General features: G+C 41.1%; 1 protein-coding gene across 2 annotated transcripts in view; it reads right to left on the reverse strand.

Annotated features, from left to right (window-relative positions):
• The window catches only part of cep350 (centrosomal protein 350), a 35,299-nt gene that overhangs the window by 13,258 nt on the left and 619 nt on the right, over positions 1-21,422 (reverse strand). For both annotated transcript variants that reach the window (XM_044360665.1, XM_044360664.1), the window contains exons 2-26: positions 18,098-18,186; positions 17,876-17,919; positions 17,587-17,695; positions 17,246-17,411; positions 15,590-16,257; positions 15,306-15,419; positions 14,222-14,350; positions 12,473-12,589; positions 10,408-11,150; positions 10,153-10,271; positions 8,395-9,449; positions 8,001-8,142; positions 7,587-7,744; positions 7,181-7,367; positions 5,136-5,329; positions 4,665-4,828; positions 4,031-4,141; positions 3,712-3,852; positions 3,379-3,524; positions 3,120-3,227; positions 2,815-3,014; positions 2,429-2,643; positions 1,944-2,216; positions 1,664-1,813; positions 1,328-1,488 (exon numbers count right to left, since the gene is read on the reverse strand). In XM_044360665.1, the coding sequence (XP_044216600.1) occupies positions 1,328-1,488; positions 1,664-1,813; positions 1,944-2,216; positions 2,429-2,643; positions 2,815-3,014; positions 3,120-3,227; positions 3,379-3,524; positions 3,712-3,852; positions 4,031-4,141; positions 4,665-4,828; positions 5,136-5,329; positions 7,181-7,367; positions 7,587-7,744; positions 8,001-8,142; positions 8,395-9,449; positions 10,153-10,271; positions 10,408-11,150; positions 12,473-12,589; positions 14,222-14,350; positions 15,306-15,419; positions 15,590-16,257; positions 17,246-17,411; positions 17,587-17,695; positions 17,876-17,919; positions 18,098-18,182 (5,699 nt within the window). In that variant the 5' untranslated portion in view covers positions 18,183-18,186. The remainder of the gene's footprint in view (positions 1-1,327; positions 1,489-1,663; positions 1,814-1,943; positions 2,217-2,428; positions 2,644-2,814; positions 3,015-3,119; positions 3,228-3,378; positions 3,525-3,711; positions 3,853-4,030; positions 4,142-4,664; positions 4,829-5,135; positions 5,330-7,180; positions 7,368-7,586; positions 7,745-8,000; positions 8,143-8,394; positions 9,450-10,152; positions 10,272-10,407; positions 11,151-12,472; positions 12,590-14,221; positions 14,351-15,305; positions 15,420-15,589; positions 16,258-17,245; positions 17,412-17,586; positions 17,696-17,875; positions 17,920-18,097; positions 18,187-21,422) is intronic.

Genomic DNA, 21,422 nt, shown 5'->3' on the forward strand with positions numbered 1-21,422 from the left:
GGTTATTTTTAAATGACTATGTTTTGGGACATGCATTAATTATAACAGTCCCTTAATTAACATTTAAACTAGCATGTGGGCATGGAATGGAGCTAGCATGGGGATTGGATGGGGATATGATCACCGCCAAGCCTGCTTATGGAGAGGGTTAAATGGCAGATTTGTTATTAGGTGATTCATAAAAGATGACAGTTGTGACAAAAAGTGATTAGATCTTTGTTAGTGTCATGTCAAGCTGAATATACAATACATAATAACTTTGGCTATGATCAACAGCAGGACAGTGGTAATAGAGAATGACAGAGGGAAGGGAAGAGACAGTTGATAGTTAAAAAGGATCATAGCAAGCAAGCAAGCCAATAAATGCATGATCAGACACAAATATGTGAACACTTTTATGTTTTACTTACGTCTTTTTAATCTTTTTATTAAGTTTATGATCTAAACTTAATTGTGGTGATTTTAAAATTCCTTATCTATTAAATTAAATTGGCAAATTAACTGGTTGTTAATTGTGTAGTTAGTGTAAATTCAAACAAATCTAGGCCTAAAAATTGCTGAAGTGCTACCATGAAAGACTGGCCTGTGATTAATGATCAAGATATAAATCCTAAACCCCAGAACAATTAACCCACTTGTTGGAGCCAACCGGTCATGAGAGGCTCTATAATCACCTGATCAAAGCTGTTTGCCAATCTAAAACCTTCAAACTCTCAGGACTTACAGGAACTCCAAGCACATGTCAACAAGAGGAAGTGAGAGTAATAAAAATAATAGAAAACACAACCTGTGTTTGTCTTATCTGGAAAATAATGATGCTTCTGTCACTGAAAGTTGCAGTATTAAGATTATCTTCACATCCACACACTCACAGCACTTTAGACAGCAAGAGAAAGATGGCATGCACCGATATTACTGTTAGTTTTATTAGGCTAGTTGTTAGTTAAGTTAAAGTTCCTATGTATAGAATTAGAAAATGTCTGTTTTTTGTGAATTGTGTCTGTAGAATGAATGAGAAAAAAAGTGTTAACTGTGCAACAGTGTTATGCAAAAAAATAGTAACAATGAACAAATCAAAGCACATACTATGTGTTTAATGACTCAGATTGTAATCAAGGGCCAAAAATAAAACAAAAAACAAAGAGACAAACAAAAAAGTAAAAAAAAAGCAAAAAGCACAAAAGAATCAAATCCAAATGGAAAGGCCACAGCAAGCACTGTTAAAAATGCAGATAAGGAAGCATGACTTCTGATATGTTACTTGGAAAAACTGTCAATAAGCCGAGAGAATCTTGTTAATATATTAAGAATTATTTAAAGTTTTTACTTTTCATCCATGTGAGAGCGCATCTTCTTGAGCTTCTGCATGATGCTGCTCGTCTCACTTCCAGAGATGGAGAGCGAGGGAGAGGGGCTGCGGACATCATCAGAATGCCTCATGTTGGAGGACGCTGCCTCTGACACAGGGGTCTCTGACACTGGAGTCTCCTGGAGGATGGATGAAAGGGTACATGCAGACAGGCAAATAATTAGTAAAGCCAATAAAAACAAAAGCCTATAGATGTAAAAGGGAACATGCTCTACAATTATGTGAAAGTTTTCTTTCTTTATACTGGACTGAAACTGCTTAAAATCTATCTGTAGTCAAGGTTGTGCTACTTACAGATGGCACTTCACCCCCAGCACATTTGAGACGCTCCTTCAGTCTCAGTGTAGAATTTCTCATCCGCTCAATCTCCTCCTGCTGCTTTAGTAACAGCTGCCTTTCTTTCCTCGCTGCTTTGTTGGCCTCCTGAAGCCGCTTGATCTCAGCCTGAAAGACAAGTAAAAAATATAAGTGCACAATAATGGGATTACTGTGTGGTGGTGTAACATTAGTACTTCATCAACATGCAAGAAGCTCAACTGTCACTTAATGACATTATGTTTCTATCTCCAAGTACCTGCTCCTGCTGTAGTTTCATCAGAAGGCCCCTCTGCTTCTTCCTGAGAGGTGGCATTTTGTCATCCTCCCCCTTGTCCCTCAGCCTCTTTTTCTGGTGTTCCAGCCAAGCAAGCTCGGTCCTGGTCTTCTCTTTGAGAGCTTTCTGGCGAAGATGCAGCAGAGAGCTCTGATGCTGCAGTCTCACCTCCTCATCCTTCATGTATTGACGCACCATGTCCATGGTGAACTGGGAAAAGCTGTCCTGTCCACCAGAGAAGGTAATGCTCGCATCCTAAGATTGCGGGAGAACATGGGAAAAAAGGCAGAGGTTAAATTTGGGTTATGGAAAAGATCCACGGCAAGCAATAAGTTAAAGGGAAAGAGCATTAAAGAGGGACACAACTACATGCACAATGAAGAACATCCAGGCAAAAAATAGCCGCACATTTGAGGGGATAAATGGTATGACTATAATACATTTGTATGACTGTACTGCCCTCTCACCTTTAAGATACTGTGTGCCCCAGGAACCAACGTCGTGTTGTGATTGGTACCGTCGTCCTCTGATTCCTCATGGTGGCGGGGCTTCTTCTCCAAAGTCCCTCGACGGTGCGCCTCAGACGGCAGCAGAGAGCGGAAGGAGCGCTCTTCTATCTCATCTTCCGTCATGGACTCATCAAACTTGAGAGAGTACTCTGTGGCCACTGATGTACTGTCTCCTGGAGAGCCAGAAATAAGACAAGCTCAGTGCATACTGTAAACTTGGCAAAGTGGTTAGGTGCCATATGTCAGCCATTGATTGCTGCATAAATATAAGCGAAATATTTTACACATGAAAAAAAAAAAGCATGTAAACTTTTAAACTAAGAGGTCTGTATGCCAGCAGGTACCTTTCTCATCCACTACAGAAAGGATGCTGTCACTGCAGAGGGAGTCATTAGCTGCTGTAGGAACTTCTTCCTCGATGGAACTGTTGCCGGGTTCCCTCTCCGTCCTCCTCCATTTGTGCTCCGCCGCCTCTTTTTTCATCCGCTCCCTATGGTCTGAGGACACATGCGATGTGCTATGGTGGCTGCTAGAGTCTGCTCCACTGAAGAAAGGGGAAAAAGACAGATTTAGTGTCTTATCTCTTTCTCTTCCACAAATCCACTAGAAAACAGTTAAACTTGTGCTATGTGAGAGGCCTGGCTAATACCTGATGGTGGGTCTTCTGAAGGATAGAGAGTCAGAGTGACTGAGGCTGTTCAGCGAAGACAGTGGTTCCTCTGGCCTGATCCTTCTGCTTGACCCCTGACTCTGGAAGCTGAGAGTAAAGCAGAAGGGATTTATTATACATTTAGAAGAGATATTAATCTAAAGCATATAAATTGTGTGTCTGATGGATTATGACACTAAGTGATAACACAAGAGAGGTCTAGAGATGTTAAACTCAGATTTTTTAAACTTTAGTTTACCTGTCAGAATCAGATTTGTCCTGTTGCTCCTCTGTATAGAAGCTCTGCTCTTCTCCCCGCTGGTGCTGGTTCAATGTGGAGGAATCAGTGGCAACAGGAGGGACAGTCAAAGCTCCTGCGATCTGCAACTGCGCCAATTCTGTCATCTGACAGACAAGAACACAATATACAGCTCAAATATCTGATTTGATGAATCTTACACTAGATATTATGTATTCTTCCTCTGCATTTTATTGTCATTTCTTTACTGTAACCCAACAATCAATCCGTTTTTGTTACAAAATGAAGACAAAGGCTGTTTTCCAGGCAGAGGGAGCGTCAGTGATTGCTAACCTCTTTGATGTGGCGGGCAGCATCGGCTGTGTACCGTGCTGCCTCAGCTTGTTGACTCATCATCTTTGTAGTTGCATCCTGGAGGCCCTCCAAAGTCTGTTTTTGAGTCGTCGCCAAGCTTTCCTGCAGTTCAATATGAGCCTGGACAAAAGCATACATACACATCATGCACAGAAAAATAGAAAAACTGTGCTCATACCTTTGAATTCAAAGCACTGGATCTAGAAATATGTATTTATGTTGTTGCTTAGAGTAAAGTAACTGATTAACTGTGTTTGTATGCTTGTGTGTGTGTGTGTGTGTGTGTGTGAGATTGTACCCTGGCCACTCTCTGCTTGTTTTCCTCCAGTTGTAACTTTGTCTCCAGAGCTTCTCTCTCAGCCTTGATCTTCAGCTCGTAAAGGTCACGCTCATGGCGCTGCTGCTTGGCCTGCAGGATCAAAGTTCAGAAAGAAGGTCAATACAGTACACCAATCAAGAGCCATTATAATGAGGTAGTATGTCACTGAAATTAAAAAAAATGGTCTTAAAAGTAGTTATCATGTAAATGTTATGCAGCAACAACAATTAATTTAAGTCCCTGGTAAATCAAAGTATTGGGAATTACTTAACTATATTTAATACACATTTGTCAAGAGCAGATAATGTACAGTCCTAAAGTTACCTGATGCCAGAGACACATGCAGTTTTACATACATACGTGTATATGTATATGCAAACAATCCCTACAGTTAATATTTTGTCCTCACTAAATACTATAATAAAATACATAACATTAACAACTGTGAGCAGCTAATGTAACACCTCTACAGAATAGCACAGTACATACATTTTATTTTAATTGCTTAACAACAATAAAACTTCTGATACATACTAAAGTATATAAATACAAGAGCTTCTTTGCAAAAACTTTCACTCCTCATAATTATTCTATGCAAAATACCCTCTTTCACCTTGAGCATTTGGGCCAATGATGCGCTCTCCTGCTGAGCCATGGACACACCCATCAGCCTTTCCACGTCCCCCAGCTGTCGGACTGACTCCTCAATGGATTCCAGGTACTGGAGCTCTGCTGTCATACGCTGCTGCAAGACAGCAGGCGAATATTGTAGTTCACCTGGGAGAGGGGAAGGGGGAAGAGAGAGAAATTAATAGAGGAACGCTGGTTGATTGTGATGATTCACAAATAAGGCAGAAGAATACAAAAACAAACATATTATGCATCTGTGTAACCAGGCAATCTAAGCAGTTTCACCAGGTCTGTCCTCATCTTTAACAGTAGTGACTTCAGCTAGACCAGCGAGAAATGTGATGACAAAGGTTAAAACTTGTCATCTGTTATTAAAACTGTCCAGTTTTTTACATGATAAAGTTATTTGTCTGCAATATCTAATGTTGAAAACATCAATAATAGTTGTATTTACCTGTGGTCCTGGTCTCTGCTCTTCCACTGCGAGCTGAGGTACCTGTATTCAGGTTAGCTGCCCCGAGCAGAGAGCCACCTCTCAGAGGCTCACTGGGAGAGCCTGCTCCTGGAGGAGAACCAGAGTCTGGAAAGCCAGAGGGAGAAGCCAGTCTGGGCTGTGCTGCTGGAGACTTCTTACCATCCAGCCCCAAACTAGAGGAGCAATTAAAAAAAAGCATTGATCATTATTGTGATATTAAGTATGAGATCAGAAAACTTCTCTCTTCTTAAGTGGATACATTTGTAACTTTCAGGTTGTGAGTTTCAGTTCAGTTGAGGGTGTCTGTTAGGGTGTCTGCAGATGTCCTAGGTAAATTTAATACTTTTAGATGTTTTAAAAACTAAATGTAATACTGACAAACAAAGCTGACATTTGATATGTGAAAAATGTTGCTTTAATGTAATATACACTACTATAATATTTTTAAAGAATTAGTTTTAAAAATAGGTGTTTAAATCATGCACAGGACAGCGGGATGTTGCAAGCTCTACAAAGTGGGTTGTTGATTTTATAGATAGGTGCAGGCTGAGCAAAAGATTAAGAGAGAAGGGGTCCACATCTCTGCCTACAAACCCTTGAACTGACTGTGGCCCTGCTGTGAGAGGCCCAGACTATGAATGGATATATTGTGCTGCTCAGAGATGAACAGAGGCCAAGGACGAGGTCTAAAGAGATCAGGATACAGCCTACTTCCCCCTTAAGGAAAGTAGACAGAGTCACATTTTTTCTCCAAGGATAACAATCAGACTCAATTAATACATCATAATACAGCAATGCTACCGGGATGTCAATGCTAAAAACAGCTGACTGTCATATGAATTTATTTAATAAGTGAATATGAATGCCATCTCCCAAAAGTACAACTCAGCGACACTTACAGTAATACACGTGCTGTCCCTAAAGAAATTATTTGTGAGACTGTTTCTGTTACAGTAAACAACACTAAATCACCACCTCCGAAGTACAACAACCACCTGCTTTGTATACGTATCATGTCTGAATGTCTTGCCTTTACCTTGTAAGACACAAAGGCTCCACAGAATGGCAGGAATCTGCCACCTGGGCTTCAGAGTACCATTAGAGGGCTCAAATATCACTCCTGGGCACTGAGATTAAAGAGAAAAAAAACTCTCCTTTCCTTTGGCGGCAGGCCCAAACTGTGGTGAAGCTGGCTGACCCGACCAACCACCCTACAGGCCCCCAAAACAAAGTACCAGTGTTTCCAGCCGAACTGCAGCCTCCTCCTGCTGCTGGGTACTCCACGGCTGCTTAAGCCCTCAACCCTTTAACCGAACAGCCAGCCACAAGACTGTTTAGACTGGCAGCCTCAACTTGGGCTCTCTATGCAGACTTTAGTGTTTAGTCATGCCCAGATAATTAACCTTTTAGTAATTATATACCAAATGGAGTTCTCTGAGTGGTTGGAACAGGAACAACTGAGATGTTCCAGTGCTGAAAAGATCCCATTCATTTCAGAGTCCACATAGATTTTTAGATTCCATTTAAGTTTAGCTCTAATGTGTCTGCTACGGCTTCAAGGGTTCGATATATTGCAATATACCTTTAAACAGATTATCTATTACCAAGTGCAGTTGTCATAGAAAACAAAAGTTTCAATTTATCACAAAATCATTGTGATAAATCAAATAAGAGTCAAGAAATTATGTAATATGACCACGCTGTGACATAAACCTAAAACAAACTATAAGATGAAGGGTAGCATAACACCCTCAGTGTTGCACTGAAAGTTACTTAAAACCAGGAAGGAAGGAAATACCAGAGACAACTGGATGTGTAGGTAATTTAAACTTGTGGGAACACCATTCACCATTCCTTCTCCTCACTAATACCACCGCACATACTATTCGATTTGACATCTTCGAGATGCTCTTAACTGAAAAACACAAAGTGAAACTGGAGCCTTGCAGGTGAAACTTTTACAACAGTTCACTAAACCAAAGTAACAAACTTCCCCTTTAATGTAGACTGTCAAGGATCATTACCTGTGGTGAGAATGCCCTGAGGCCTCCCCTAGTGTGTCATTAGAGTGGACACTCTTGGCTTGACTGTGGGCAGAGCTTTTTTCTGAGCCCCTCTTCCTGGAGTCAGAGGATAATGCTTCTGAAGGGGGTGAGCAGGAACTCCTCTGCTCTTCCACCAGAGTGGCATCACTTTGGTCTGATGGTGTGCCTGCAGAGGAATGGAGTAGTTTTATCATGAGGGATTTATAACTCATAAATACAACATACAAGAAGACATAAAGAGACAGTTTCACCGAAAAGTCTCAATCTATCAATAAGCTTCAATCTAATCCATTTGTGTTTTTTTAAATTCCTTTTTTAATAAAAAAAAATGATTTGACAATTCAGAGTCATACCACGAAATTATTAACAAAGTATTAATTCCCACCTCTTTTTCTAGTGGAGTGCTTTGAGAGGGGTGAGGATCCAGATGCAGAGCCCGAGGAAAGATGCGGTGAGTGAATAGATGAATGGTGGGAATTGATGCCTCCTGTATTTTTCTCATAAGGAGACCTCCTCATTAGCTCCTCAAAGTGACTGTTCATGCTGACAGATGGGGGAGAAAGAAGAAATCGAATCAAATTCAGGATCTTTGACACAGCACAAAAAAATAAATACACAGAAATGCCTAGTTATTGTACTGGTTAGTCCTCATTATAAAAGGCCTGGAAAGAAAAATCAACAAGCTGAAGAATACAGAGGATGACTGTTGCCTGAAAGGACTGCCTGAGCTTTCCAGTTGTGTGACATGAATGCCACCCAGTGGTCATTTTAAAAAGCACGTTCACTTTATTTATCTTACCTCGGTGAATTGGAGCCTCTCTTTAACTGACCACTGGCTCCGCTGCTATGAGATGACACAAAGTCATCTTCATAGACTGCTGCGTGTCTGGGGTAGTTTCCAGAGTGCACAGAATGGGCAGAGGGAGAGTTCCTCTCACTCGCTATGGGACAAGGCACAGATTGAGGAGAAATAGTATTAATATGACAAACATTGAAGCATTACTGTTAGGATTTGTGCAGCTCTTATAGTTACATCTCTAACAGATGGTTATTCATAGATCCTACATCATTCTCACTGTGTTGGCCACAGCCATGGCAATGTTAATGGAAATACTCTTTAACTAAAGAAGATCCTTTTCTCTTAGATGAAAGATATTTTCTCTTAGTTCAAAGGTATTCATCTATGAACTAACCTTTATGATGGCCTTGAAGGTTCTTAGTGAAAATGTTGATTACACTTAGAGGGCTTCCTTTGTTCAGCTCCTCCCAGGCTGCTTTGCTGCCGTCCTGCTGAGCAAAGGTTGGGCTGAAGGCCGAGCACTTTGCTGCCTCCCTCTGGAACTCGGAGAGACGCTGGTAATCTCTTCTTTGACCCGCACAGTAGTCCACTGCCTCCAGGCAATCTGCTGCTCTAGGTACACGATGGCTGGAAGGGTGAGGGGGGCTTCCTTCATCCTCAGAGAAACTCCCTTCACTCAGTAGGGGACCCTCACTAATGGAACCTGCACTCGAGTCATGGAGATCTGTCCGTTTCTCCCCCTTGTCCTCCACTGCTCCATATTCCCTCCTTTGTGGCATTTTATCTATTCTCTCTACCTTCTCTGAGCCATTGACGAGCTTCCTCCTTTCTTGTGTATAACTGTTAATGATGTGCCCTGTTAGATCAGCAGAAGTTGTTTGTGGATTGATCAAACTGGGGTGCGTACCATTCTTTTCTTTCTGTCCCCTGAAGGTGTGCAGATTTCCTGCTCCTGGAAGAGCAGTGCCATTGTATGAGCTATGACCTGTGCTAGTCAAAATCCTCTGGATTGTAAATGCCATGTCATTATTTTCTGTCGGGGCACGAAGAGCTGTTTCTGCCCAGCATCCATCATCAAGATTAGCCTGAGAGGACCTAGGAGGCAAAATAGAATCCACGTCCATTGAAGTTGCTGTACCATAGTTGATTCCTTCCCAAGCAAGCTTCCGTGCCTCACTCTCTATACGGTTAGAGAGGGATGCGGCTGTGGCCTTGATGGTCTCTATGCGGGACATTTTGGACTGCGACCTGTTGGAAGGTGCTGTGGCTGGCCGCTGGGTGTGCCTGATGTCACCAGCTGCCATCGCAGTCTCCAGCCTGAGAAGCTGAGAGAGGAGATGGTCACTAGCAGGTGCTAGTGCACTGCTATTGGGACCAGTGCTAGGTCGAACAGCTGGGCTCAGGCGGTCTGGTTGAAACAAGGAGGAAACTCCAACATCCAAATCATTCCTACAACAGTGGAAACAACACAGAATGGGAAAGAGGAAAGAGAAATGTTAACAGTTTGCTTTGAAACAATGATCATAATATAAATATGTAAGTGTATTCATAATGTTTACTGAGGTGAGTGGATGAGCAAACTGTCATTTTGAATATCAATGAAATCTGTAGATGAATATGTACAGCCATTCTAGGTATTAGATACCTAGATAGATATTCGCTAGATTTGCAAAAATCACAGCAGAATAAAGCATAAACTGCGAGTGGATGGAAGACTATAAATAAAAATAACTATATTCCGTATATACAAAGATGATTTATATGTTTCATTAGTAAAATCATTATACACCTTCAACTTTATTTACACTCATTTATCAGCAATGTTCTTTCATGCACCTAAAACAGAAGCAGTGACTGTAAAAGTCACTCTTTTTGTTTATCTTGTACTACTGTGCAGAGCAATCAGGCTTGTGGGGCACTTGCAAGAGGTGTTCATAAAAACCAAGCATCTGAGAACAAACAGTTTCTCTGTTTGGTACAGTCAGGTGATTGCCTTGTTATTATCACCCCAAACATTAGGAGATCCTGGAGATGTATACTTGCCGGGAGTTTGTCTTTTGTCTGTGTCTATAAATATGAATACATTTTGTTTGTTTTTCTGGAGAGTTAGGTAGGCAGGCAGTTTTGTGTATGAGTGTGTGCATGTGTCTACCTGGACAATGGAGGAGGTGGCTGATCATTCAAAGACCTATCACTGCTTGAGGGGCTCTGTGGTGGCTCTAGTCTTTTATTCTCTTTATCCGACTCTCCTGAGGGCTGGTACATCGGCCTCTGTGGCAGGACACATGATAACACAAGTCAGAAAATCATCAATGTTCTTTCTTACATGAAATTCATGAATTCTTTTCACTTAATAAAGCTTTCATATATAAATAAGGTGACCATGTTCAATGCTTGTATACAGTACCATTTGACTAGAAGAAGCAGCAGGTTGCAACTGTGTGGCCTCCTCGCCCAGCTGGGCCTCTTCCAGCAGCAATTTGTTGTAGGTCTCCTGTAATCGCTTTTGTACAGGGGCTACAGGTGACTCGCTGGGAAGGGCCACTGTTTTAGCGACTTCTCTTTGCTTCCTGTACAGCTCCTGCAGCCTCTGGTTTCTCTTTTCTGCCTCCTCTCTCATTGCCCTCTTCTCTTCAGCTTGACGCCTCTTTCTGTCCTCTTGTTGCCTGGCAATGTACTGACGAACGGTATCTGCATCATAATGGCGCTTTTTCTGCCCTGTGTGAGCCATGTTAACAGTCTCTGGTCTGTGTGTAGTGGGGCTGGCGCTGCGGCAGCCTCTTGAGGAGCTACCTGTTGGCACAGTAGTTCCCCAAGCAGAGACTGGAGTCCTTGTTCGTGACCCTGATCCTCCTCTCCCTCTTCTACCACCGTTCCCTCCCCGGGACCTTTGTCGGGCCCTCTCCTCCCTCTCCGCCGCTTTGCACTCCAGCTGAAGGTCGTTAAGTATCCCCTGGATGTCTGCTGACAACAGGTCTGTGCTTACACCCATTGGTGCCTTGTCCTGAGCTGCAGATGAGGGGGTAGATGGGGTTGTGGAGTGGCCTCTGGATTGCCCCTGAAATGCACTGCGAGACCTTTCCGTGCTGTTAGGACGAGATCGTTGGTTTGATTCTGAGCATGGGTGTGAACTGGAGCGGTGACGGGAAGCTGGTGAGTATTTACAGAAAATCAAGATGTTACAGTTGGTAATGGTATTCAAGTCAATAATGACAACAAAAGTGACATAGAGCACGTTGATAAATAGTTTCAATACTAAACTAAGACTTAGAGTGGAAGCCAGGTTGATGAAACACTGAAAATTTCAACTTTACAATCACTATTCATACATGAATCAGACTTAATAATGTGTGGCCAATCTGTTTTTTCTTCATAGTAAGTAAGTAGCCTTTAAAACCCTGTAAATTCTTTTCCTATTTATCTATGATCAATATCTGTAGTAAATAGGTTTGCAATAGAATGAATAACACTGCATTATACAGCAAGTGACAGCAGCAGATTTAAAAACCTCTAAAGCTGAAGCACTGAACTCAGACGATCTACACATAATAAATGAGGCTTGGGGGGAAGGCTTGCCATGGCAACTCTAATCTGGGCCAAATTGAAAATTCCCATCTAGATTTTACAGTATTTAATCCAGACAGTGCTTTTGCTGAACATGACTACAGTGAGCCTCATTGCATCTCCCTGCCCTACTCTGCCTTTCCCCAGAGAACATGCCGCCTGCAGTGGGGGCAACCTCATGAAATCAGGCCATGTATAATTGTGCACCCATCCAGAACAGCCAGTCGATCTCTATTCCTTCCGGTCAATGGTACCCAGTACAGGCGAGGTTAGCAAAGACAGAGGTGGATGCAGACAGCGTGTATGTGTATGAGAGAGACTATGGCAGTGTCTGTACAGCAGCAGCTGTAGACTCTTTATTTATTGATATTCTTTTGGCTGGATTTGTTGTCAGTCTCATAACTGTGGCTCCCAGACAAGCAAAACCCCTATAACAATCTATTAGTCGTGTATTCTATTACCTCTTCCAATTCAAAAACTCCATTACAGGTAATCATTTTACAAGTGAAAGATCAACAGCACCATGAGACAACAGAGTAAAATGAGAAAACAAGATGTCTGAAAAGTGAAGGGTAAAAACTAATTTATACTTTGGCACTTAAGTCTTGTCAGACATATTGCTGGATGTAAATAATGTAAAGACGATATTTGTCACATCAAGTTGACATATTTTGAGCAGTTCTTCAAAGCCTAGATTGCTAGTCACCTTCTCTCTACCTCTCACCCCTGGATAATGACACTGTCAATAAGTGCGAGAAGGCCATTTGAGAAATGGTAACAGTGCACATCACTGGGTTATAGGTAGGCTGAGTCAGCTGTTGGGATCACGAAATGGGCTTACATGGTAATATAAGACAGGGGTGTAGTGGCATGTATAGAAGGGTAAGAGTTTAGGTCTCCAGCCCCACCTGTTCTGCTCAGTCTATCATCTGGCTGGGACGTGTCCTCTCTAGACAGCCTGGGAACTGGACCCAGTACCATCTTCACCAGCTTTTGGCCCTCCCGCCATGAAGCAGGGCTAATTACTGCAGAGAAACAGAAAGTTAATACTTTAGATGCTGATACAGAAGAGCGTTGCAATTCAATATGGTTCATGTTGACTTCATGGAAAATGACTGCATATGTTAGCAAATACTGTATATGAAGACACGTAACCACTGTTGGAGACTCACTTGAACATAAATACACACACAGCTTAGAAAATGGGAGACGTACAAGAAAAACACTTTACAGGCAAGACGCATAGTTTAAGTGTGACCAAGTTCAGTGGTCACTTTATCCAAACCTATTTATATGAAAAAAGGACACAGAGGCCCGGACTCTGAATACTTTTTTGAAGTTATGTAAGTTGTTGTTTGGGACCCCTGCAACCATATTTTCCTCCTTCGTGACACCAGCACAGTACAATGACTTTGAGTAGGATTTCAGCTGTGGTGCTCAGAGGTTTGAAAATCTAAATTTCAAGAACTCAACAACGTGTCTTTACTTGGACTAATATGTAGAGCACTTTTCACTATGACTGTACCAAAGAGCAGTTCCTGGTAATGAAGCTGTACATCTACTAACCAAGCAGCTGTTTGTACTGGGTGGATGAGCCAACTGAACCTGGCCACAGATTGCAGAGGGCTATTTATAGTACTGTGCCACATGAAACAGAGACAAGCCAGAATTGAGAGGCAATACAAAAGTTGGAAGAAGCACAAGACACCAGGCGTAGAGTGAATGAGAGCAAGAAAACAGCAAAGAGGAGCTTGTGAGCTCAAGACCTTCCACTGTGTGCTTGTTGTTCTGTTTGCTCACTAAAAATGGGTTCCTGAATCATTTATAGGATCTTCAGGTGATCATGCCTAGTATACAATATACATATGACAAATGCACTCCCTTTTGTCCAGGTCTACACAGACATGAAGGAAGGTAGCAATCATGTTTACATGTCTGCCTTAGGAAGCATCTTTGTGAGTGGGGAGGGGGAAGTTTCTCAGCTGTCAGAGCTGTGCTATAACCAGGTTACTGTAGTATGTGGCTATGACTCTTTGATGAGGGAGTCTGTTTGCTACTTGCTTATCACAAACTGCATGTCACACATACTGAACATTTCTTCAGGGATTAAGAGTCTTAACACAGCCTCAGCACCCAGCAATGGCTCTGTTTCATGTACTGGAACACACGCAGGCCTGATATGGGACAACTGAGGGAAAGACCACACTAAATACTGCAGGTTGAATACTGGTTTCTGCAGTTTTTTGGGGGCATTTATGACATCAACTAATTTGGATTAAAATATCACATTTGGATATTTTTCATGTACATTTAAACAAAGTTAACACTTTATGTGACTGCATCACACATATTGTATATAGGTGAGATCATCTGCGCAGGATAAAATAACAGCAATATCTACACAGAAATTATATGGGAATGAAGGTCTATAAGATATACAGAATACAGCTGACATAAAAAGGCACAGACACTAGAAAGGCAGAACAGTACAGACATGGTTCAGCATCTGAGAATCTTGGTTTTAGAGCGTATGCACTGACCCACGACAAAATCCTGCAAGACTCTTCTATGTGCTTAGCTATCCTAATTCCTACTGTCACTAATTAAAAATAGATCAGAAGGTGGGTTGGCTCTCACATAAAAGAGGATTATTATACCTGGTTTTGCATTTAGGTCAGAGGCGGGAGCAGCTCTGTGGACCTTCCTCACTGGTTTGGGAGCCCTCCTGTCTTTGGGCCTGTCTGTTCTCTGTTCCCTTTGCTGCTGATGCCTGGATCTGGTGCTCTCTGTACACAAGACACATACACAAAGATTAAGACACAGGGCAACACAGACTGACAAATATTTCTTAATTACATTAAAAGACAGCAGCTGGCAGCAATGTGAGCTGCGGTAAAAAAAATCTTTGATGTTATAAAACAAAGAGTGTGCTTGATGAATGCTGACATGCTAAATTCCTCAATGGAAAACAGCTGTTACATCATTTGAGTGTGCTTCTGACTGATCAATACAACTCAGTGTTTCCCATATACAGAGTTTATTTGAGTGGCACACCCTAATACATTTTCCCCAATCCAATCGTCAAAGTGAAAATGCCAGAAGAGTGTAATCATTAGCTTGTTAATATAGTTTTTATAGATAATTCCAACATATGCTGAATACATTTTCCAGGTCCCCTCCCTCCATGTGAACCATCACATGCAAATTCTCCTCCTGTGGGAAGTACTGACAATTTACAGCAGAACTTTATTGGTTTTCTGCATCAGTGAGTCTGATAACCTAAATGTGTAGAATGTTCAGTGTGTTTTTAGTCACGCTAGCAGCATGGCTCTAGAGATGGCAATATCAGTGTGTCGGTCTGTCCACCACAGATTGAAATATATCTCACTAACTATTGGATGGATTGCCATGAAATTTTTGTATTTTGCACAAAGCACAGCTTTGTCAAAGGTCAAATTACAGCCTCACAGAGCCACTGGCACAGCTGTAAACTTGTCTATTCATAGAATAAAACAAGTGAATCAACACAATTACTTTTCTCATGTCATTTTAGTTGATGCACATTTCAATAGTTTGTACATTTCATTCTTCCTTATCACCACCCAAATTTAAAGGGTTAACTTTATGAGGGAGAAACAATCCTTATGTATTGTACTGCAGCTCAGATGTGTGTGATGCTGGTGGTGGAATCCTACACATAAAGAACAGTGGCAATGAAAGGAAAATGTTTTCTGTGCTTACCAGCAAACTGTCGGGACAAGTCTCTGTATATCTCTCTACTGAGGTTATGATACTCCTCCTCTTTCCAAACTTTCCCATCAGGAGTCCAGATCTTTGTCTCAGTACTGTTGAAACCTAAGAGTAAAGGAATTGAAGATGTAAGCTGCAACATCGCGTTTCCTACTTAAATGGCGGAAATCTGTTTTCTCCAAACATCAAAATATCACTTCACATATAATTCTTGCTTAATTTAGTCAACATAAAATAAAAATTAGAAAGTTAAGAGTGTCTTATAGCCAAAATACCTTTGTATATAGGTGCAGGCGGTGCAGCTGCTACTTTCCGTATTTTGGCTGTAGGCATGTTGCTTGTACCGCCATTGTTACTCCCCACAGGTGCCATTATGGGCTGTTCCAGATAACCCAGCAGCTTCTCTCTCTCTGCAGCCTCCTCCAGATGTTGTCTCTGCCTTCGAATACGCTCTTTGAGCTTCTCCAGCTTATCATCAGGCTGATGTCGCCTCAGGTTCTCCAACCGCTGGGAGGCTGAGCCAGGGCTGGTGGAGGGAGTGTTCTCCCCTCGGCGAATGGAGCCTGGGGCTGGAGCTAGACATGGGCTTGACTCTTGGCTATCCATGCTCCGGGAAAATTGTGCTTTGGGAGTGCTGTCCTCCTTAGCCCCCTCCCTTGCAGGGACTCTTACACCTGTCGGATGTGACAAGTTTGCAACAGTCCTCAGGGTGTCCAAGGCTGGCTGGTCATTGAGGTAGCGGACCTCGGTGCTCTCCAGAGCCGAGGAGTGTGTGCTGTCCAGGTCCCTGTCTGTCTGTTTGTCCCTGGTGTCTCGCTGGTAGACCAGCTGGCTAAGCAGAGGATCTGAGGGAGGTGGAGAGGTTGGGTATGAAGACCCTGGCACTGACTGCAGGCTGTAGGCCTCCAGCTGAGAGGAGGGATGTGGTGGCGGGGTGGCCTCTCTGCACGCAAATCAGATTACATGGGATCAGGAAAAGGATGAAGATTTACATTTACCACTCACTGAGCATACAGAGGAACACATTATGGGTGGTGGAATTGTGAAATTTTGGTAATGCTGACTGACATGATTGTAGAATAAGATTAATGATGGCTCTCTGTGGATAATAATATCAAAAAGTGATCTGAATATCATGCACTATAAATGTGCACATTTGCTGGCAATAGTAAAACAAAAAAGGTTTGGCATTTTATTTCAAAGATATGTCTTGTGTAATAGTTAACATCAAAAAATGTGTGTTAGAAAATTATACAATTTACTGATAATGTGCAACATATTCACATTTGAAATCAAGTTATTTTGTTAAAATACTAGAAACAACGCAGGTTTTGCAGTATCTCAACACTGGAGCTTAGAGCTACCGAAGTATCTGCAGGCTATTCACCTTCGGGCTATTCAGAGGGGATGTCAAAAACATGTGGTCTCTGAATGGAAGTCTTGAAGAGTAAAGGGCACTTGGTAATAACAGACTGTTTCAGAGAAACAGCTTCTCTGATGTATCAAGTACAAACAATGAACAGACGCAATAATTACAATGAAAATATCCCAGCCCAGGTGTAGAATAAACACCATCTTATCTAGCTGACACACACACACACACACACACACACACACACACACACACACACACACACACACACACACACACACACACACACACACGCAGTAGTATGACTAGATTAGCATGATTTTCATATCACTTTAAACATGATACCACAGAAAACTGGAAATTAATTTGATATACATGTTCAATAAAAGCTATTTCATTTTTTGTAGAAGATGTGGGTAAAGAAAATATTACCAATGTTATTTGAAAGCACAAACCACAGATATCCAGTCCTGAGGACGATAGCATACTATCATACCCAAATATAGCAATGTATCCACAGAAAGGGAGGGAGCTATGTATTTTTCCACAGTATTTGTACCTGTACGAGGCCAGCGGTTCCCTGAACTCCACGCTGTTGTTCTTGCGGACATTGCTGTCCTGGGTGGCATTTCTCAGCGGGCTGCGTGAGCTGCTCTTCTCTGGACTTTGCTGACTACGCCCCCTGCGCTTTGAAGACCCTCCAATGTCATCAACTTGTCGTCCATCTGTGACAGAGAGAGTGATGTTAAAAGCGCATAGTTAAAATCAAGGGACTTCACTACACATCACTCAAAACTGTCACAAAACCACAAAAATAATACAGCAATAATGTTAATGGTACATAGTTTATAATTTATTTAATCATAATGTGATTTAGCTTTACATTTTGAAATAACTCACCCCTGCAGCGGACTGTTCGGGAGGATTTCTTCTTGGGGGGGTCCATGACAGAGTCCAGGAGAACCGATGACCCTGGAGTTGCCTCTAGACAGTTTTCTATGTGCCGCAACTACACAGAGAGAGCATACAAATGTCAGACTCCTTGGGTTATGTGAAGATGAGAGGGGATAATCATCATTACATATAGCTGATTCTATTTCAGTACTTTGAAGAAACTGCCATTCTTTCTGAAAGGCTGACAAAAAATGCATTCAATTGTTCAGCAGAAAACTGTTCCAGGTGTACTTACAGCAGCTTTGGACTGAGCCAAACTTTTCCATGCAGTTGTCGGCTCTGACAAAGAGGAAGGGAATGAAAATTAATTGCAACAGGAGATAGATAACCTCTTTCTATGGAAACAACCCACATGACACAGTTTCCTTATGAATTTCAAACAGTGATTGTGACAACACTATACCAACTTTGAGACTAAACACCACTACAACTGAATTGATTTTTGTTCTTTACACACCTGTGCCAATATTGTGATCAGTGAGCTGCTGAGCAGAGCTTTTAAGAGACGCCTCAGTCCTCTTGCTGCTCCTCATCTCTCCCATTCACCTGCAGCCAAGATCAGACATAGGAAAATAAGAAAAAACATTACTCAACAAAAAGGTAAATATGACATAAATGAGATTTAAAAAAAAATCATTCAGAGAATAATATACTCATGCAGTCTTACACTCTGTATCCATATACTGTATCATACACTGTTATCTTGTGACAAAGGCAGTAATATCTGAAATAAATGCACCAACCACTTTCAAACAAAGAAATGACTCAGACAGAAACAGGTTTTAGAGAAAACAGTCCAGATGGCAGGGTGTGCTCAATGTCTAGTATCTGAATAAATTAAAATATGAAATAAATACTATTTAAAATGGCCTAGTTCACTCCAAGTATAACGTGTTATGACACCCTGTTGACAGCAGATTAGTGTCAACATGTCATTTAAAACTGGTTCTACAACAGCACATTCCTCAAAAGATTTCCATGAAGGACAGTGAGCAGAACTTAACTTTGTCCCATGTCCGCCTTGTGATGTTTACCTAAAACACCTGTAATGCTAGAGTAAGGGTGTGTAGTCCCAGCTAGGTAAAACTTTCTTAAAGTCAACTATACAAACATGTGTCACAGGTAAGTGTGGGCTTGGATAGCTGCTGACTGTTTCTTTAGTGTGTATGTTTTTATTGTATATGTTAATTTTTGAGCACACACTAATAAAAGTTAATATAATCTTCTCATTAGGGAATCCTCTTCTTGAGACAATACTGGATCAGTTTGTTGACAACTTTGCTGCTTTAATCAGTTAATTATATTATGGCTTTATAAGCAATTCTAGCCTTGTTGTTGGCTCATTATTGGTGTTTTGCACTGCAGCACGTCATATTTTACACTCCTTAAGTCATCAGGAGTTTTTCAGAAGTCATGCAGTTTAGTCATAACAATCATGTGACATAGCCCTGAGGTCACACTGAAAGAGCAAACAGGAAGACACTTTCTTTCTCTGTCTTTCTACATAAACAGAATTTCTTGGCAACAGCCCTCTCAGTTAATATATCATCCTACACTGATGACCATGATTATAAACCTTGATCAATGAAGCATATTAAATTATGCTTACTAAACCAGACTGCAGACTGTAGTCTGTGTATTTCCTGGTAAATGAATCCAGATGGAAGTAAATCCAAAATGTCTGGCAGGAGAACCAAAAGCAGCTAAAATTATGTGGCGTTAAATTGAGGAACTAACTTTCATGTTCTCTTCATGACTATCATGAAAAGCTGACGTTAGCTACTTTTGGCACAGGCTAAGTACAGACCACAGTATTACATAGAACACTTGTTGGGAGAAGGTAAACTTGTGTACAACCTATCAGGAGGAAAAAAGATGATCTTGGGAGGAGTGTTAAGTGAAAAAAACACACTTTCATCCTATGGTTTGACAATGTTTACCATTAAAGCACATACAACCTGTGTACAATACAAGATGAGATGTCACATGACTTCCTCTTTGCTCAGACTGCAGCGCTGTGCACAAATGCGCTTGTTGCTGCCACTTACATTACATTACAACAACACTTATGTTGAAATTGTACATAGATATTATTTTAAAATGGGCCTAACCCTGGATAATAAATGCTGGAAATGTAATAAGGAAGTGAGCACATATCTCCATGCTCTGTGGGACTGTACCATGGTGCTGCCTTTTTGGAAAGAGGTGCTAAAAAAAAACTTGTGAGTGGCTCAAACACCTTCTACCAAAATCCCCACAAATGTGTTCATTAGGGGACAAATATGTCATACTACTAGGGATGGGAGGACATAAGATTTTTATCTTATATCAGGATAAACAAGATAATTTAATCGTGGTGAATTTCCAATATTGGGGTAATCGTGAATATCCTCACATGAGCGTGAATAACCTCACAATTGACTTGGAAAAGTTGTCTAGCTCACTAACGTACAGCCCTATTGATTTCCTGATTGACTTTGAATTGCCATTTGCCACAAGGGAGAGCCCTTATCTTTCCAGTAATTCGTCACCATGTCTGAGGGCTCGGTATGGGAATGCTTGGATATCAGGTTGTTATCAGTGTGATTACCTGCTGGGTGTTGGCAAGAGTCTGAATCTGCCCTTGTTTGTTTTTCACTAAAAAGGGATGTTCACAAAAAAATATAAGTCCTGTAAGGTTAAGTGATTCCAGTATGTTTTAATGCCATTTTAAGAGTTTTAAGCATATTTTGATGATTATTGAAACAATATCATTAATCGCAATTATTTTGAAATTTTCATATCATGCCATGCCTACAGGCCACCAGGGCTTACTAAAGCAGAGTTCGGTCTGGCAGTAACAAGCTTTGTAGTTGCAGCCAGTCTTATTTAACGCAACTGGAAGAGCCCACATAGACCAGTGTGGAAAGAATGGCTTAAACTCATGAAGGAGACTGCAACTTCTGAACACCTGATTGCCAGAGTGAATAATATGCATAGCAAAACTAGCCAAATGTGGCATCGTTTTCTGACATACATTAAGGATGTATATCTTAGAGCAGGTTAGGGGTAATGGTAAACAGAATAAAGAAATGCTGAAATGCTGAGGTTGTTCTTTTTGACTGCTTGTGCTTTTTTTCCATTTATTTTTTATTTTACGTTGCTATAAATGTGTACTGTGTTTGTTTGGTTTTGTTTACCTCTGTTTTTTCCCCTTTATTTTAACGTGCCACATTTACACTATCTGTATTTTTGACCAATTAAAATGTGAAAACGAATAAAAACCTAAATAATCAAAAAACCCCACTTATGTAGGAGCATTGACTGTTGCAATATATCTTCCGGCCACTAATGTCAGCAGTGAAAATCCTGCGTTAGGCGAGGAAGAAGTTATACGCCATCTTTGGTTTTACATGGGTTGTATTTACTGTAATGTAAATTACCTTAACTCCATGTTATTAAGTCGAGTTTTTAATACTTTTTCACCCACCTGACATTACTTTTTTTGTTTCCGGGTGGTTTGCTGAGAAATTAAACGTCCCCTTAGATTACTTAATAGTTTCATTATTATTTTTGTAATAATATTTAATAAACGCTGAGAGACTAAAACCGATGAATTCAGACTAACACAGCAACTCACATATATATACAAACGCTAGCTGTAGCTCTTATTACCAAATATAATTAACTAACTGTTATAACAATAAAAATGGGCTACAACTAAAAACTCACCATCCAGGAACTACTCATCCGAGTACAATCCATCATTAATCTACTTTCGGGTGTGTGAACTAACAACCAGT

Source organism: Thunnus albacares, chromosome 9 (assembly GCF_914725855.1).
Source record: "Thunnus albacares chromosome 9, fThuAlb1.1, whole genome shotgun sequence".
Classification (NCBI taxonomy): Eukaryota; Metazoa; Chordata; class Actinopteri; order Scombriformes; family Scombridae; genus Thunnus; species Thunnus albacares.